This window comes from Molothrus ater, chromosome 1 (genome assembly GCF_012460135.2).
Source record: "Molothrus ater isolate BHLD 08-10-18 breed brown headed cowbird chromosome 1, BPBGC_Mater_1.1, whole genome shotgun sequence".
NCBI lineage: Eukaryota > Metazoa > Chordata > Aves > Passeriformes > Icteridae > Molothrus > Molothrus ater.
In genome coordinates, this window is record NC_050478.2 from 116841216 (window position 1) to 116860397 (window position 19182).

The 19182-nt window shown below is 41.2% G+C and overlaps 1 protein-coding gene across 3 annotated transcripts in view; it reads left to right on the plus strand.

Moving 5' to 3' along the window:
• Positions 1-2754: 2754 nt before the first annotated feature.
• NKAIN3 (sodium/potassium transporting ATPase interacting 3) overlaps positions 2755-19182 on the plus strand; it is a 334914-nt gene continuing 318486 nt past the window's right edge. For 2 of the 3 annotated variants that reach the window (XM_036379103.2, XM_036379101.2), the window contains exon 1: positions 2755-3088. In XM_036379103.2, coding sequence (XP_036234996.1) covers positions 3035-3088 — 54 coding nt within the window. In that variant the 5' untranslated portion in view covers positions 2755-3034. The remainder of the gene's footprint in view (positions 3089-19182) is intronic. The other variant, XM_036379102.2, reaches the window with a different exon arrangement.

Here is a 19182-nt window from a genome sequence, read left to right on the forward strand (position 1 = left end):
GAGAAAACTCACGGGTTGAGATGAACACAGTTTAATAAGGAAAGCAAAAGTCATGCATACAAGCAAAGCAAGACAAGGAATTCATTGACTATTTCCCATGGGCAGACAGGTGCTGAACCATCCCCAGGAAAGCTGAGCCTTGTCATGTGTAACTGTGACTTGGGAAGAAGAAAAATGGTATCACCCCAAATGTCCCCCTCTTCCTTTTTCCCCTAGCACTCTATGCTGAGCATGATGTTATATGGTAGGGAATATCCCTGTGGTCAGCTGGGGTCAGCTGTCCCACCTGTGTCCCTTCCCAACTCCTTGTGCACCGCCAGCCCCCCTGTTGGTGGTGAGGGGTGAGAACAAAAAGGCCTTGAGGGTCTGTGAACCCTGCTCTGAGGTGACTAAAATATCCCTGAATTATCAACCCTGCGTCAGTGCAAATACAGAACACAGTCACATTGTAGCTACTGAGAAGAAAATTAACTCTATTGCAGCCAAAACTATCATGTTCCCCACCCCTAATTCCATAAGATTTAGCTACTTCTCAGAAGAGCACTATTCTTGGGGAGAAATAGTGGAAAGTTATGGACCTCATTATTGGGGATAAATAGTGGAAAGTTATGGACTTCATGCCATTGATGCAAAAGCAGGGCCTGAATATGGTGAGTACAAGTAAAATCTCTTCAGCACTAGTACTTAGCATTTCATTGCTCTGGTTCCTTACCCCTCCTGCCATTTTTATTATTAATCTCTGTATTATTTGGTTTAACTAAAAAGATTTTGTAGTCTACTAAATACTTCAGTGAAGGCCAGAAAGATGATGCTTTCTCTAAGTCTTCTCTATAGAAAACCAGTTATCCATAAAATTTACCAGCTCACAGAGCCTAGAACATTGTATTTTTTGTAACTATCATCTTTTCAGTTTACTTTCATATCTTCAGGTATTCACTCTTCCAAATATATATGTTCTCAGAACTTTAATAAACTTTAGCCCCAGGTAGAATTTTGTCTTAAAAGCCATACATAGAAATATAAATCTCAGGTGGTTTTATTAAAGTTTTGTATACTGTGCAATGTGGTTATATTTTGTTCTCCTCAAATACATACCTAGTCAAAAACACATCCTGGATGAGCAGAATCTGCTTCTTACTTGTCTTCCTTTTGCTCCTTTGGTTTGGTATTTAAAACTGTCTTAATGTTTTCTTACCTAAAAGGGTGAAAGAAAAGGGTAGGAAAACACAGCTTTCCAAATCTAATCTGACACAATATTGTTTTACAGTTGTCTTGTAGTTATTTGATTACTGTCACTACTATTTAATATACAAATGAAGAGCTGTATGTACTTGGAGGATACAATACTGTGTATTTCACAGACACAGTAATCAGGTAACTCACTAAAATGCCTTGTAGAAGATAGGGTTTTAGTTTTGGGTTTTGTTTTTGGGTTTGTTTGTTTTTCTTTCCCCCTCCTCCCCCCAGGGCAAGCTTCAATGTTTTGTGGCAGAAGTCTCTGCATTGTTAAACAGCAGCTGGTAACGGGCTGTAGGAAAGTGCTGTCTGGAAAGTGGAACATGCCTTCATGCCTGTAAAAAATAATCTAATTTATCTATACTTTGTTGGAGAGGGGAAAAAAGAGAGTAGCCAACACTTCATCCACACATTATCCCCACGCCGTATTTTTAAGAGACGGTGGGTATATTCGGATTTATTATCCCGCCCCAGAAGGTCACTTGTCTATGACCAAACGACAGGTATAGATGTAGGGAGCGCAGTATCTCCACCGATCCTGCTTCTCCCAACTGCCCCTGGAGAGGCCCCTGGAGAGCACTGTTGTTCATCCATCTCTTCGTACGCTATGGACTTGGCAGTGCTGAATTGACGCTTGGACTTGACGATCTGAGATCTTTTCCAACCTAAACCACTCTGCGATTTACCATGGCCAGGAGCGGTGACTGGAGGAGCCGAGTCCCTGTTCCCGGAGCCCATTCCCAGTTCCCACCCGCGAGGGGCAGCAGGAGCTGGCGGGCTCTCCTGGCACAATGGCGCTGCCAGGAAGGGAAACCCCTTCCCCCAGCCCGGCTGGTGCGCGGACAAGGAGGGGATGGGACATCCCGAGACACTCGCTGCCCGCGGCTGGGGCGGCGGGACGGGGACGGGCTCACTGGGTACCGCCTGTGGGCACCCGGCCGCTGCCAGCGGTACTCCCAGGACCGGGATCCTGGATGCTTCCCCTGCCCCCGGAGCCTGCTCCGACCCCGGCACAGCGCGGGCGGCGAACAATGGCCCGCGACCGCCCCCGGGCTGCCCCGGCCGCCACACGGCCGGGCTGCTCCGGGCCCGCCGGGCTGCTCTGTGCCCTCCGGGATGCTCCAGGCCCGCCGGGCTGCTCTGTGCCCTCCGGGATGCTCCGGGCCCGCCCCGCCGCTCGGCGGCCGCCGCTCCCCGCCCCTCCCGCCTCGGCCGCCCGAGTCCCTTGAACTTTCCCCGGGCGCTCGCAACAAGCGGCCCACGCCGGGCTGCTGCTGTCCGCACATCCCCCCGCCCCTCCCGGCAAGTTCCCCACAAGCACAGCCTGCCCTCGGAGCCTCCAAAATCCCTGCAAACTGCCCGCCCGGGGACCCCCGGCAGGGCGCCTGAGAAAAGCCCGCCGCCGCCCCCGCTCCTCTCCCGTTCACACCTCGCACAGCTCCCGCCCTCCCTCGCACGCCCACCCGCGCCCCCCGCCTCCCCACCCGCGTTCCCTCTGCCCACCCCGCCCCGGTCCGCGAACGCCCACCCCCGGCCGCTGCCCCTTCCCCAGAGCCAGAGCCGGGCAGAGCCTCAGCTGCCGCCCGCTCCCAGCCCTGGGGCCGCGCCGACCCCTCCGCGCTACTTCCCGCCGCCGGAGAGAAGCCCCTCCACAAAGGAGCGAGGCAGCAGGAGGCGGGGGATACGCGCACGCCCGGCCGCTCCGTCCGGATGCGGTGAGCCCCAGGCTCGCCTCCGGGGCCGCGCCAGTGCGGGAGGGAAGAAGCCGAGCAGCGGCGGCGGCTCTCCGGCTGCCACCATGGGCTGCTGCACGGGACGCTGCACGCTGATCTTCCTCTGCTCGCTGCAGCTGGTGAGTGCCGGGGCACGCTTCGCCTTCGCGGGGGCTGGGCAGGGACGGGCGCTGTCTCCCCCGCCCCGGGCACGGCCGCCGGGGGCGCGGAGCGGCGCCGGCCCGGCCGCGGAGCTGTCCGCGCCCCCCGCCCCGACGGCGCGGCCGCCCCGCGCCCCCGCGCCCCGACCCGTGAGTTTGGCGGTGCCGTGCGGCGGGGGACCGGAGCGGCCCCGTGGCTGGGGGACGGAGCGGGCCGGCCACCTGAGGCGGCTGCCGCGGCGCCCCAGCCCGGGCGGCTGTCAGCGCTCCCCGCCTGAGGGAGAGCGGCTCCCCGCCCTGGCGGCTCTTTGAGAAGGGGTGAGTCCCCGCTGGCCCCGGGCAGGGGCTCTCCCCGTCTGCCCAAAGAAGAATGAGGCTGAGGGTGGGTGCTCCCGGGCACTGCCCGCGGGTCGGCGGTGGGGCCGGACACTGCTGGGCGCTGCCGGCGCGCTGGGAAGATGCGAGGACCGGGATCGCCGCCTCTTTCTTTTTCTATTTTTCTTAACCTGTGTAAAAGCGGCGTGTGCCGGCCCTCTCCCGTGACTTTTCTTGGGGTTCCTTTCCTCGGCTTAAGTATTCCTCAGCGTGGATTTGAAACAACAGAACGGTGCCGCTTCTTCTCTTTGTTTAGTGGAGTTGGCATATTTATTTCAGAGAAAAGAGTTGTTGAGATAAATCACCGCCAAACAACAATAATCCTTCATCTGGCTCATTAGGAGGATGATAAAATAATGCTCTCCCCTTAACGGTAGTCCCTGGTCCCAAGAGTGTTTTAAAAGATTTTTCTCTTTTCTGGTGACTCAATGTCATCATTTTGCCACATGATCTCTCTTAAAATGAGCGGAGTTCCTTGTCTGTGTGTGTGTGTCTGTAAAGAAGAAAAGTGGAATGCATTTAGCGTGTGTGTCGGGGGGAGTTGTTTGTATTTGTAATCCTTTGCTATCTTTCCATTTTCCGCTTACAGCACTTTGAAATCGCTTCTGTTTCAGAGGTAATACTCCAGAAGTAATTGTACATATTGCATTTATTTGAAAATCCCCTTTAGTTTTCAAGGCTTTGTGCCAGGTTCTTAGCCTGTGTAAACTGGTGTGTCTCCATTGTTTCCAGTGTGAGCCTGGACGTTATTCACATGTGAATAGAGTGATGGACTTTGTATAAGTAACTCAACGGCAGACCCTTGCCCAGAAACAGAGGAGGCATATGATTTGCACTCTTAGTGAAGGAAAGTGTTCTGTATATATTGCTGTTATTTTTTATTTCTTGTTTTGTATAAGTTTTAGGCTAACGACTGCAGCAGAATTGCTCCTGATTTACATCATGCATGTGGGAGGGGAAACAAACCCTATTTCTTCAAATATATCTCTTTGCCAGTTATGAGGATTATAATAACTGTATTTACTATTCTGTGGAATTACTGGGAGTCTATAAAAATTGAAGTAAAGTGTGAATGGCCACCATAATCTCTAGAGAAATTAATAAAATTAATAAAAAGTCTTTCAGGAAGAGTCGTGTTTTATAAAAGACCTATCAGATGATATAACAACTTTCAAAAATTACTTCAATGCATAGTTTTTTTCTGCTGTTCTTACATGTTTTCTAGTGATATTCCACTGTCATATCTACATCTTTCAGGTGCTGATAAGTGTCTGTATGGCAAAATGCTGTCATTTTAATTTATTTGCATTTAAAAATGGAAGTCTTTATATTCAAGAAGTAATCTAGTAGATATTATGTCCTGGTTCCAACCAAGATGGGATTATTTTTTTTTGCAGTAGCCTGAAGGGGACATAGCTAGGACCTGGAGGTTATCCTATACTACCTCACATCGTTTCCAGGTGTGGAGGAAAAAGACTCTCTTCCAGGGAAAATGGGCTCCTTCTGTTTGGGGTAGTGTGGCACCAGTCCCAAGCAGAAGAGAGCAGTGGGGTGGCCCTGCTTCCAAACCAGGGGGAGTTTGGCTGCATGGCTGGGGTCTGGTGGGGCTGGGACGAGCATTTTCCGTCTCTTTAGCATGTTTTTGTTATCAGTATTGTTGATGTTGCTGTTTCTTTTCTTATCTCATTGCTGTTTCCAGTAAATTGTTCTTCTCTCAACCCATGATCTTTGCTTTCTGTGCCTCTAATTCTCCTCTCCAGGAACCTGTAGGGGGAAGGAAGAGGGGGTTGAAGGAGGGAGGAGAGTGGCAGCATGATCTGGAAAGTATCAGTGGGAGAACTAAATTGGGGAGTATAATTCCTGAACCACAACACATGAACTTAAAGCTCAGAGGCTGTCCATGATCTCAGTGGTGGTAGTGTTCAGTTTATACATGAATAAATTAACACCACATAGAGTTTAAATATTTTTCTAATATCTTAGGAGGTGATGAATATAAAACATATGCAGCAAAACTGCATCCCTGGACATTACTCTCATTGAGATTTATTTTACATCCACTTTGCATCCACTTATGGTGGTGTGATTGTAGACAAAATTTAGATTAAATCTTGCAAAATCCAAGCACTTGTAGTGCTAACTTGTAGAATTTCAGAAGTACTGATGATTTATATGACTTGAGGAAAAACTTTGAAAAGGAAAGATATGGGCACATGTTTTAAAAGAAGAAGTTGTTTATGTTAGTTGTATTCTGCTCATGTCTGAGAAGGGCAACAGCTCAGGCTTAGCTTTAGGATTAACCTTTAGATATTACCTGAGAAATAAGTATCTAATGAAATACAGTTGGAAATACACCTTTCATAGCATGTGTGTACTATGTAGATTCTCTTCTGTATAAGAAGGAAAGTAAAAAAGCCAAATCCCTGGAGACCTGTTCATAAAAAAGATTTGCTTCTTGTTCTAAAGAAGAGTGCACTGTTCAGTGTCTTTAAGGCACTGTTTCTTCACTCTTTAAAACTTTAGTCTTCTCTAACTTTTGCCTTCTTTATCTCAGCAACATAGGAACATTTGAGGCAAAAGTGAAGAGGAAAACTGTTGCTGCATTATTGTGAATAAAATGCCATTTCTCTAATGTTAACCCACTAAGTGTGTTAACTGCAAGAAGATTTGCTTGTAATTTTCAGTGCTGTTTGTCAGGGGATGTTTGCCATAAAATGGCAATAATAGTGATTTTCAGTTATGCTTTAATCCATGAAAGTGGAGGTTTTTGGCTGATACCTTTTACTTTTTTATAATGAACACAATAAATGTTTCATTCAGTAATCCTAAGGACAGTCTGTAAATAGTCTTCTATCATTTAATAATAACTTCATTTGTAAATGGGAATCCATATCATTATGTGTAACATAGAAAAAAATAATAGAAAAAAACCATTGAGACGGAAGTGTAGGTGGCACACATTCAGGAAAAGCTCTTAGTCACTTTCAGGGTTTTATTGTACCCCTTCAGGTGAATTCTGCTTCTGAAAACCAAGGAAATTTTGTGTAAGGAGAACTGGCCCACAACCATCTTGCCCCACCACCCCTCCTTGATCTTTCTCTGTTTTTCTCTTCCTGACTGAAGCATTGTCATATGTCATTGCCAAAGGTGTCTGAGCAAAGAACAATGAAGTGTATGTGTACCTTTTTGTGCATAAATATGTCATTAGGATTATTAGGAGCTATGTATACATTGGGGAAATATATCATAAGGACATATGAATCCTTTGGATTGCAGCCATAATTCTTACTCATGCCACTAGAAGTCTGAGACATTGGCCTTGTCTCTACTAGAAAATTAAACCAGCTGGCAGAGATTGTGCCTGTCCTATTGCAGACACCATGCCATAAAACACTGAAAGATGAAAATGTTTGGCAAATAAAACAAATTCAAAAAAATATTAAATTCTGGAAGGGGTAAATTGACAATGAATTACAGCAAGATTTAGCTGTGTGAATCCAATTGGTGTTAATAAATGTCACACAGTGAAAACTTTCATGCTGCTTTGAAAATGTTTTTCTGAGAAACTACCTTTGCAGGATAATGTTGTTTCAACACTTAAAATAAATGGAAGTTTTTGGGATGTAGAAATATATAGATAAACACAAAAAACTCTAAATACAGGGATGGTGAATAGAATTTTCAGAGTGGTGAAGGGATGGTTGATGGAAAGTGTGTGACCAAGTCCCTTCATGACTTTGACAGTCTCATTTCATGTGTTTATCCTTGGGCTCCTCTGCACTGTGTTCATTCTGTAAGTCCTGATTTAGAAGTGTATAGTTTACCCAATTATAGCTAGTGTAAAATAGGCTGTTCCCTACTTAACCTGTTATTTTCCAAATAATGAAAGTGTCAGCAGGCCACATGGAAAAATTATTCCAGTAGAGACACAACTTCTATGTACTAATGTTTTGTCTAGTGTTTGTTTGGGAAGGCAGTCAGTCATTTTAACAGCCTAATCCCTTTCGATATTCAGAAGATTTATATTTATGGTTGCCATTATTATATTGATGTGTGTAAATCCTTACATTTGGAGATGAGACTTTATCCATTAGAATGGCAATACTGTTTCGTCATTTGTTGCTGGACATAATAGAATTTCAGCAGTTGTGTGGGGAAGTGATATATGTATATATCATGCATATATTTTCATCTCATATTTAAATACTTTATAGAGCTGAATACTCTTAACTTTATGACTTTGACTCCTGATGCTTGTATGTTAGAACTGACAGATACCAGTTATTCAGTTAACAGCTCAGGGATTCAAGGGAATTGATAAATTTGAGAAAGTAAAATCTTTGAACCAATAAATTGCTCCACTTTTTATGTTGATAAAAGAATCACCAGCCCATTGATCTGGAGATGAAGCATCTGTCCACTGATAAAAGAGGAGGAAGTTGAGGGAGTGCCTATTGTACTAGCAAGGATGGAGAAAGCTTGGGGTTGTAGCCCTGAACAATGCCCTGGTTGCAGGATGTTGCACTTTCTGTTATAACAGCTGAGGTGGGAATGGTGTTTTCCTCTGATAACTCGTATGATATTCCCAAAACATGTAACCATTGTTGGTGGCTATACCTAAGAGGCTGCAACTATACATCCACTTTACACTTGTAATGTGGGTGTATAGTTGCATTTGACCTTAACATTAGAAGTAATACACTGCACCCAGTAGAACTACTTAAGTTAAATATTTGCAATCCAAAAAATATATGGTTCTATATATGTTTTAGGATCTCTCTCATCAGGAGCAAGAGAGTAAAAACTAACACTGTTTTCCACTTTGTGTTTTTGTTTTATTTTTCGAAATTGTTTGGAGTTTTCTGTTGCTAAAACACACATTCTGAGCTCATCAACACTGTAGGATTTAACCTCTCCATGCACCAGAAATTCAGCTTCAGAAGTGAAATCCCCTCCTGTCAAAGCTGCATGTAAGACTTCCTCTGTGCAGTGTTCCAAAGTTAGAAATTCAAAACTTGAGGAAACATGAACTTTCAGAGCCCTCTGAAATTTCTGAACTGGGTAAATTTGTGGGAAGAATCATGCAGCTCTTGCTTAGTTTTAGACTCCATCCATTCTGCAATTCCTGGCTGCTCTATGGCTGAGGGACGGTTAATTGTAATATAAATATTTAATGAATATATTTATAGTGATGAAGTGAAGGAGTTAAGATTTCAATGATAATAATGACAATTAATACACTGAAAATTTTGAATTACATAACTGCTCCTCCTGTCTATAAGACCAGAAAGTTTTGTAAATAGTTATTGTAAGAACTTTCATTTATGCTGCTGATCTGCTTCTCTTTCAAGATCTGCTACATTTGACCTAGACCTCATTCTTGGGACTAAGAAACAAATACTGTGGTTTGGAAAGTCATTGGAATTCAGGATAGTATTGTTGGATCTAAATGGAATTTGGGTAGGACTTGCAGAACTTGAGTACTTTGAGGGCTTATTTTTTGGAGATCGTACGGGATTGATTGCACTTGCAGTTGTTTAGGTGGTGTTTAAATATTGCCAATTTTGTGAAGTTTGGATCTAAAATAAAACCTTGTAAGACTAGTTAATCTTAGCTCATGTTTTCAATCTGACTTGGATATTATAGGTGCAAAGAGGCTCTTTTAGTTTCAGGACCAATTTGGTAAATTTACAAATAACTTGTAAAATCACAATCCCTTAATTTTTCAGGTAAAAGTGTTGTATTTTCGCCCAATGATATGAATTTAATCGATTAGATGACCAAAGAGAGAGTCAAACCAGTCACATCAATCATTGGCCCCGATGTTGTACAAGAAAGGTGAATGGAGGTTTTGTACTTCACTTGATTAGAACTGGAGTAAATGAATGTGTTCCATACTTGCTAAGATGATCGCTTCTTGGATGTGCTCAGTGAAGCCGAGAGGCAAAGGATCCAGGATGCAACATGGGGGAAATTCTGATTGAATACTAGAAAAAAATGTCATAGTGGGATTATTGGATCATGTTTTTGAAAGTTTTGGAAACTCCATCCTTGAATAAACTCAAATTGAGCTAATCATAGCTCTCAAAAACCTAATCTAACTGAAGCTTAGCTGATGTCAAAATTGGCTCTACTATGAATAAAGGTTTTACCAGATGACCTCTAAAGACTTCTTGCAACTTAGGTTATCCTTTGGTTATATGGTCTTACCAGAGCATAAGGAATAAAGTTCTTCAATTCTTTGTTAGGAGGGTATTTAAAATACACAGTAATTTGAGTTATCTTGAAATAATTAGTTTCTTAATTTGTTGTGTTTATAGTGCAGTGGAAATAGGCTTGATATGGCAGTAACAATTAGAGTATTCTGTTGTATCTGTTAGTGCCAAATTTTGGTGTTTAAGTAAATGAGAAGTACCTGTGATTGCCTTAAGATTTATTATTTCATAAGTAACAATGCTGTGATACAATGTAGTATATCAGATCTTTTGAACTCATTAATATTGAAGCAAAATATATGTCATTCAGTCAGTCTTATAATTAATTGCTAAGTAGTCATTTTGGGACAGAAAAACTGGTATTTCTGTCTGTACAGGGAAATGAACTGCATATTTTTTGGTTCTAGATGACTAATATAAAGGAGCAGTAATAAGTTACTGTGTGGTTTGGGAAACGGATAACATGATACAGAGTTTTTCACCTCTAGGCCAATTTTGAAATTCACTGCAGGTGAGATGAGGGCAAACATTGTTATGAAATCTTTATATTAAATGATACTGGTCTTGCTATAGCCTCAGTATAAAAATGTCATCTTAATATAGAGAATGGTCCTAATTTCCACCTTTTATGTTGTACAAGAAGGGTGAAGGTTGGTGGGCATGGCACCATGAAGACCAAAATGGTGGTTTTGCCAATGTTTTCTTCAGGTCAGCTTATGAGGGGTGCTAGCATGATAGTGCAATGAAATTTGCACCACTGCCTTAGCTCATACTAGACATGATATCTCTGTAAGCTTTATAACTGACATTAAATTAAAATGAAAAATAATGTTAATTGCATTGTTTTTGTGTAAATGTAATCTTTTCTATTGGTCAGAAAGAACATTTCCTACTGCTTTTTATTTAGTACAATTTATCTTGAAAACAAAATTCAGGCAGTAGCAAATGCAAAGTGTCTCACTTTGAATCTTGAATCAGCTCAGTTTTGTCTAAGATGAAACAGCTTTCTTCTCCTCTGTCATGAGCAGTTATTGCATACCTCCTAAAGGGTATGCCAGCAGGTTTTGGATCAGACACTCCTACGCATAGTGAGACTTGCAATTCCTTGACACAGCTGTGCCAGCAGCACTATGACAGGTTTTACTGTGTCATGGGCTGGTTTTTTTTCTTCTGTGTGTGACCACTGGAGTCTTTGTGTCTTGCTATGGATCTGTGCCTTTGGTAGGTCTGTAAAGGACAGTGGTAGGAAGCATTATCACTCTACTCTGATCTCAGGAACATACAGAGTGCTTAAGACTCTGGTAATGAAATGGTAGTAAAAGATTTTATTTTAGACCTTTAACTTTTTACTATACTTCCTTATCATCTTGTCTTTCTTCAAACACAGCCCTATCTTGCGTGTAATCTCAACTCAGATGGATTTTTTAATGCTGTGGTGATTTGGGATTTGTTCTTACAAGTTGCTGAATGCCCTACAGCTCTCATTAAAGTTGCTGAAAGTCATTCTTTTACATTTAGGCTCTTTATAATGGTAGGTTCAAGCAGAGGCAGCAGTGAACCCCTTCCACCTGGTGAATGCCAGTAGTACAGTAAAATAAAAGGAAAAAGGAAAATTTTCTACTTAATACAACAGCCAGTTTCAGCCAGAAAAAATATCCCTTACAGGAGTAATATATGCCTTACAGAAGTGAATGCTGCAAAGAAATAAAATTGAAGTTCTTCCATAGGTCTCTTCCACAAGTCTCTTTTTTTTTTTTTTTTTTGTGTTCAGTTTCATCAGTACAGAAGTTTTGGCTGAGAGTAAGTATAAATATATATAAAGGGTATATGCTTGACAATGAGCCCAGTGGAATTCTCTGCGGAGGGTTTTGACACACACCAAAGGAACTACTGATATAGCAAAGTAGAATAATACTTTAGGAGATGAAGCATGAGCAAGAGGATCCTGAAATGCTTTTATAGTTAAGGAGATTGTGGGAGCATGGGATGAAGAGTATAGAAAGGTGTATTTAGATGAGTGTAAAAAAAGTGGGATGTGGAAGCCCTCTTTATCAGAGAGATGAAAGTTTTCTCTGTGTGTGGGAGGAATTCCTGCCTAAAGTTTCACTGAAAATAAGATCTTAAGGAAAAGGTTTTTATTTATCTTTTCTAACATACTGCTGCTGCTGTGCCAGTTTCTCACTATTCTGTTGTAAAGTTACTGTGTTATGTCAGACCCTTTAAATAAAAAATGCCAGGGGAGCAAAATCATATGATGATGATGAGGATGATGTTGATGATGATGATGATGATGATGATGATGATGCTTCGTAGGGAGATTGGAATGACTGGCATGTTTCTCATCCAGCTCTAGTTTTTTCCTTTGGTTGAGCCTTGAATACTCTGTGTTCTCCTGGGAATGCTGCAGCTTCACTTCCCTGCTGGCAGTTCCTGGAATCTCCTTGGAAAGTGCTTCTGGAGCTTAGGAGCGTTCAAGTGAAGCTCAGCACAAGTCACAGTGGAAATAAGTAGACATGTAAATCTGTATCAGCCTAGAAAACCAAACCAAACCAACCCCCCCAAAAAACCTCCCAGTTAAATGTAGTTTCTTAGATGGACTGAAAAAAGCTCATTTCTAAATGCATTTTGGAAACAGAATTCTGTTAAAATGGAGTGCACAGAAAAGCATTCTTCTGGAAGTTTAGTCTCCACAATCAACAAATAAAAAGCTGAAGAATTCTAAAGCTGGAAACTGTAGTGCATTATAGTAAGGAATGACATCACAACAATATATAATTTTCTCTGCCAGTGAGATGTTTATTTTTCCTGCTAAAAGTTTACTGTGTCTTTCTATTGCAGAGTAAGCAAAGCAGGGTGTTTAATTTGTCTAATATATATTTGTTTCATGAATTAAGTAGACATCACTAAGGTAAGTATGTTTATATTTTAACTGGAAGACAAGCCTTGTTGCTCCTACTGATTGAATAATTTGCATCATAGAAACTGAAAAGCCTTTGCATCCTCTAATGCAGATGGAGCTACTCAGAATACTGAAGATAGATGTCTTCCCATGGAGATCCCCATAGATACTGAAGATTCTTTAATCAGACTATAGTCAGTGAGACTCACTATAGTTGGTCAGTTAGTTTATAGTAATTTGTAAAACACCTGTTTTAGTGTCCCCACCAACATGGGCATTCAGGAAGCCTAAAAAATGCCCAAATTTGGGAGTAATTTTTCTCAATTACCTCTGTTTCCAATTCTTATGTTGGTTAGTCACAGATTTGTGCTCAGCCTCATTCTTCTGATAAACCATTTCTGTTTACATCAACAGGAAATCTTGTCTCCAGTGCCTAGCTGTGAAATGATACACTATTTCCATTTTCACATTCATAATTTTTTTTTTCTGGAGCCAAATAATTTGCTCCCAACTCTTCTCCCAGTTATTTCGGAACAACATCCAAATTCTGATTTTCATCTGTTTGTCATAGTGAGATTCAGACCCTGTTCCCCAAACCAGCCACCACTGTTAAAATTCACTTTTGGCTGTAAATGGGCCCTGTACATTGTTCTTATCTAAGTGTTTTGCAACTATACAACATAAGTTTTCTTTAGTTGTATAGTTGCCACAGTTATTTGTGGTTCTTCACATCTTGACTGGACAGCATTATGAAAAGGTGTGGTTAGTTCAGAAAAGAAGGAAATGTGAACCAGAATGTGGTGATAACAGATAGATGAACTAGTAGTGCCATCAACTGTAATGCAGTTTAGAGCACTTGGAATGGGAGTGTTAGGATGGACTGGAAATAATGCTTCCAAGCCTGGATTTACAATGAAAAATTAGACATATGAATGGCAGTAGCCTATATCCAAACTTCATTCAAATATCAGAAGAGAATACATTGAAATATATTAGATGCCATGAATGACTTTAAGTTGTATATTACTAATGTATAATTTAGTCATAGTGGTTTGATGAAAGCCAAAGCTGAGTTGTGGCAGAAGTAACCACAAGGTGCCAAAGTTTATTTAAATTGGATTGAATTATGAAGCCCTTCATTTCTCTCATTTCTCTAATATGTTTTTTTCATGAGTTAGACATCATGAAGATGCGTGTTTACATTTTAATTGTAACCAGTTACAGTTGTTAATCTGTACAACTGTAATCAATTGAATGCACTGATGTTCATTCATTCAGTTTCAAAGTGTAGCCTGTGCAGCTGAGGTGTGGTGTACTGCCTTGCCCAGAGGTGATGCAGGGTGTGAAACAGCATCATCAGGATGGTACTGACACCCAATCAAACAATTTCATTTCAATTTTGTATCCATGAAAGGTTCCAGGTTTCAATGTTTTAGTCAGTATGTGCTACTTGCACTGAAAGCTGAGGAACTTTTTGTGCAGCGCCTTGTGGCCAAAAGAGCGTCCAGGTTAACCCAAGATCTCACTGAACTGACATTCTGGTATATTCCTTTGGGTTGTATTAATTTAATTATTTATTTTTAAGCTTTATTATGTATTTGGTTCTCTTGGTTTATCTGACCCATGAAATTCTTGGCTGTGTGAATTTCTTAGTTTTTGCTGAGATTTCTGGGCTGGACTGTACTTGGTCCACATGCCAGTCATGCTGGAGGGCTCCAATACTGCTGGGGTTTCACTGTGTGTATTCATCTGTTGAGAAGCTGAAGTAAATAATGCCCCAAGTTCAGGGCTGCCTTTGCCCTTTTAGACATCATTTGAAGCGCACTGCAGCTGAGGTTGGTTCTGGAACAGGATGTGTGTCTGAGATACAGCCTGCCTCAAGCACTTACAAAGCAAAACAGATAATGGAGTCAGAAAAAGATGCAAATGTTTTTCTTTACGCTCTACAGAAAGTCTCTGAAGTCGTAGTTCAGGCTGGTTTTATGCTTGGTGGTTCTTCATGTTTCTATATACAGTTATGATTATTCCTTTTTTATATTGGCCACATGTGACTGACACTTCAATACTCAAGTTTGCTCATAATTTGGAGAACACTTTACTTTTTATTTGTGTACTCTTTGCAAAGTGGTTTAGAAGTATTGCAAAGACAAAAATCTCTTTCTGTTTCAGGAGGAACATAGTAAGCATGGATTCTCTTCTGAAAAGATTATTTTCAGGAGGTGACAGATTTGAGTTGATCTCTACACAGTTAGCTCTCCTGCAGAATGAGACTTGCAAATACCTACATCTGCATTGATGGGATGCTTCTTTGTGGATTCCCCCTTGTGTTGTCACCTCTGGCCACAGGCACGTGGGGAAGACAAGAGTTAGTCTCTTAAGGACATTCTGGATAACAGGAAAATAAACAAGTATCCCCTGAATACTGGCCATGTGTATACCGGGAAGGGGCAGTTTTAAGTCTTCTGGTGATAGAAGCACTGTTCAATTTGTACTAAAAGGATTGTGAGTTCATGGTTTTCTTATTATGATACTTTGTTAACTCATTTGGTCAATCCAATTTTTGGTGACTGGAATTGGCTAAAAAATTACAGGATATTCACTGCAATAGCAAGAAGAAATCCAAATCTCCTGGGTGGCAAACCTTACTTGTTGCATTTTCTCTGAATGACAAATGCACATCTAATCCCAGCTGTCTATTCAGAAGAGTAATTTCCAAGGCAGCCCGCTCACATTCAATCCTCTTCCTCTAAAAGTGAAGCAATAAATTATGCTGGTGTTTAAGGGTTAATCTCTGTGACTTTAAAGAACATAAACTGTCAGAGGCACAGCAGTCTGACTGTGCTAAAAGCTGAGCACCTTCTCTGTCTGACTGAGTAACCTCATCTCCCACAGAGAGCAGCAGGAGCTGCAGGTGCTGGCATCCTCACTCAGTGGCACCACTGCTCAGAGGGATGGAGCTGGAACTGAGGCAGCTGTGCTACTGACTGGGCTGGGTGAGTTCAAGCACTATTAGAGGATGCCATTAGATGAAGTCACTGAACCATTAGGAAGCCTGCAAAAATGAGTACCCTCTTCTAATCTGAAAAGTGTTGTGGTTGAGAATATACCCACTGGACATCCTCAGGGGAAGTTTTCTTTCACACATAGTGACTCTATCAGGGTTACCAGCTGGCATTTCACCAGCATGAGACTTAGCCCTGTAACATTTCGTGGATCCCTACATCATACTGAGTAGTGCTGGTCATCTATTATTAATATGCTCACATTTTTTGCTAGACTAAAAGTATATTATTTTCTTATTAAATCTTCCATTACTTTAAGATGCTTTTAAGGTCTGTTCTGCTCTCATTCTATTAGTTGTGAACAAAAGCTTTTCAAATGTCAGGAGTTAATATATGCTGATATCTGAATAAGCAAGAAAATACACCCGATTCAGAGGCCATTTTCTTATATAATAATGTCTTTAAGACTCATGCACTGTTCTTATAAAATATTTCCCTTTTTGCTATGTGAGTGCATATTCATACACAATTCCAGTTTTGCATTAGAAATATTGGCTGCATGACAATGTGAGACTTTCTCCTATAATGGTTATTATTTAGCATGCATAAAGAATTCAAAGAACACTTAAGTTAGAGAAGTAGTATTGTGTTTGCTGACACAAGTTCATGGAGGCAGTGAAATGTTTATTTTGCTTGGAGGTGGCCAGAGGGAAGCCAGTGTGCACCTAGGAGCTCTGAAGTTACTTAGCAGGGAGAGTTTGAGAACTCTCATGGCAGAGAAGACAGAATCTCAGTGCTGCATTAATAACCTGCTGCTGATGGCCAGGGTCATCTGGAATGGCTTTGCCTTTGTTCCCCCATGACTGAGGCTCAGCACAGGACCAGATACTCAGAACTGTGTTGGAAATTGCATCATACTTTTGAGAGTTCCCCTGCAAATCTCTTGCTATTTTGATTTATGGAGTTCTGTTTCCTAAAACTGTACAAAAGACCTAGTGTAGAATAAACTTTCCCCCAATCATTTAGCTGATGTAGGCATCACCTTAAGTGTGCCATTTTTATTCTGTTAATTTCCAGATTGATTTTTACTTTACCAGTAATAATCCTAATGCAGGCTTTGAATCTTACCAATAACCCCTCTTGCTTAGTTAATCTATTTCTGTCCTTCTTGCATGCTAGTTTTAATCTTTAGGGAGCTTTGAACTATTTCTCAGAGCTGTGCTCAAAAGTGAGTTTGTAGCCTTTTACTGCCATTGCTGCTAGTACACCTTGCTCGAGGCCATAGAGAAGCTGGGACAAAGCCAGGGAAAAAACTCAGGCTCATATCTTAAGCACAAGATGACCATTCATCTTTTATAAGCTTTTCTTTTCTGAGGCTTTCAAATTCTATGAAAAGATTGCCTGGAAATTGAAGTGTTCATGCTTTTTCATTGCACAAATACAGATTTTTCCTTGGAAATTTTGATCATGTCATGCTGTTGTATTTACAATCAGCAAGGTGTGTGGTGATGGTACAAATGAGGTCAGTATCCCTTGCTTTTTCTATTATTAGATCATTCAAAACTCACTTTCTGTGGCTCCCTAGCCACTGTAAATCCATTAATATCAGTGGAGGTTTGGTCATTTATACTTGCTGAATATGAGTTTTAAAAGATAACAGCTAAATACTTGATTTTAAATGTTCTTTGCATATTTGAAAAAAAATGCTTTGATATTAAATGTATATTTAAAAATATTTCTTACCTCCATGTTTCAGTAAAATGCTTTGTAGAGTTTCAGATAACAATGGTGTCAGTGGTAGTTTCTCATACCATCACCAAGTCTTTAGGGGGTTTATGTCTATCCACACTCTTCATTCATCCTTGTCCTATTTTGGAAAGTGTAAAGTTCCTCACAGTTTTTAGTAGAAGGCTATTGTTACAGGGAAGACTCAGACAGTCTGTAACTTCTGACCTTTCCAGAACATATTTTTATATCTCCTTGGAAGTAGCATGGAGGGATGATGATAAGGAAGTTGAAAATATGGCCAGCATACACACAAGTATGTTCAGGAAATAGTATTACCTTCTTTAATATTGAAGGAAAAAAAATTGCAAAAATGATGGGATATAAAACCTATTGAAAATCAGTCAAATATGTTCACACTAATTTCAGGTTTTGTATTCAGCCATGCACAGTTTTCTTCATTTTTTGTGTGTTTTCCTCTAGTTTGGAGATGATTAACTGTGGTTTTTAGAGTTGCTGCAAGAGGCAAAATTAGGTTTCCCCTCTGTGGTTTGTTGAAAATCTCAATCATAACATTGCATTAACAGAATTCTTCACATTTAGCACTTCTACTTGATAGGGTAGGAACTTCATTGTGGCTGGAATCGTTATCTAAAGACCTTTCCAGAGGTGTGAGGAGAGACACATTATTAATGCTGTTGTTCACCTTTCAGAGGAATGGAAGAGTTGTGAGCAAAATTTGTAACTCAGGGCTGGAACCAATACATTCCACAGCATCATGCTAAAATAATGTTAGAAGGAAAGAAAACATGGTCACCTTTCTGATAATGTAAGACAAGATTCTTGAAATACATATAATTTGGGTTCTTTTCTCGAGGAGTGGTAAGAACTGGGCTAGTGGGAATATCACAAAATCACAGAATTGTTTGGGTTGAGGGGACCTCTGGAGAGCTTCTCACCCAACCACCTGCCAAGGCAGAGTCACCTAGGACAGGTTACACAGTTGGGTTTTCAATCCCTCCAGAGGGGGAGACTCTGTGACCTCCCTGGGCAGCCTGTAGCAACAAGAAAGGCAAACCCTTGTTTTAAAGATGTTTTCAGATACAGGTACACCTTTTCATTTATGCAGGTGAAGAAAGCATTGGCTTAGTTTTATTCCCTTTGGAAAAAAAAAAGAGAAATATTCTCACTGAATTTTGTGCCAAAAGGGTTATGATTCTGGTTTGAATGGTGCATATTTTTTCCCCATTCTCTCACTGAGGAATTATTTTTACATGCAAAGTACATATACTGTATGGGTTAAACACTTCTCCATCTTTACTTCTCTACAAAACCAAAAAATTTCCCGGGGATTAGGGGTCCTTTTACAGGGATGTTTGATTAAGAATGTATTGTTTATACAGTTGATTCTGTCTGGAGGCAGATGATCTCTTGTGGCTGCTTTTGACCCTGATTTCAGAAATGGCTGAAAGGAAAAGTGCACAGGCTGAATTAAACTCACAAAGGACTTGCAGTAGAAGTCAGATATAAAGACCATGTAACAAAAACTTTGTAGTGTTACATAATGCTTAGTTTTTTTTCTAATTTGTGGTCTGCAGTCTTAGCACTGTTAGCAGAGCTTCATTGCAGGAGTCTTTTGGTTTAGATGTGACATATGTCAACAGGATTTTCTTTCTTTCTGTAAGCTGTTATGACACCTCTTTAAGTGTATAAACTAGGCTAAGACAGCTCTCATCTATCCACTGATGCAGCCTTGTCCCTATCAGGGGCTTTGCCATCCTAGAGCAGAGAGCTGTGATGTTAAAGTTTTCATGTGAGCTAAGAGAAGTACAGGGCAGCTATGGAACAATTTTTTTC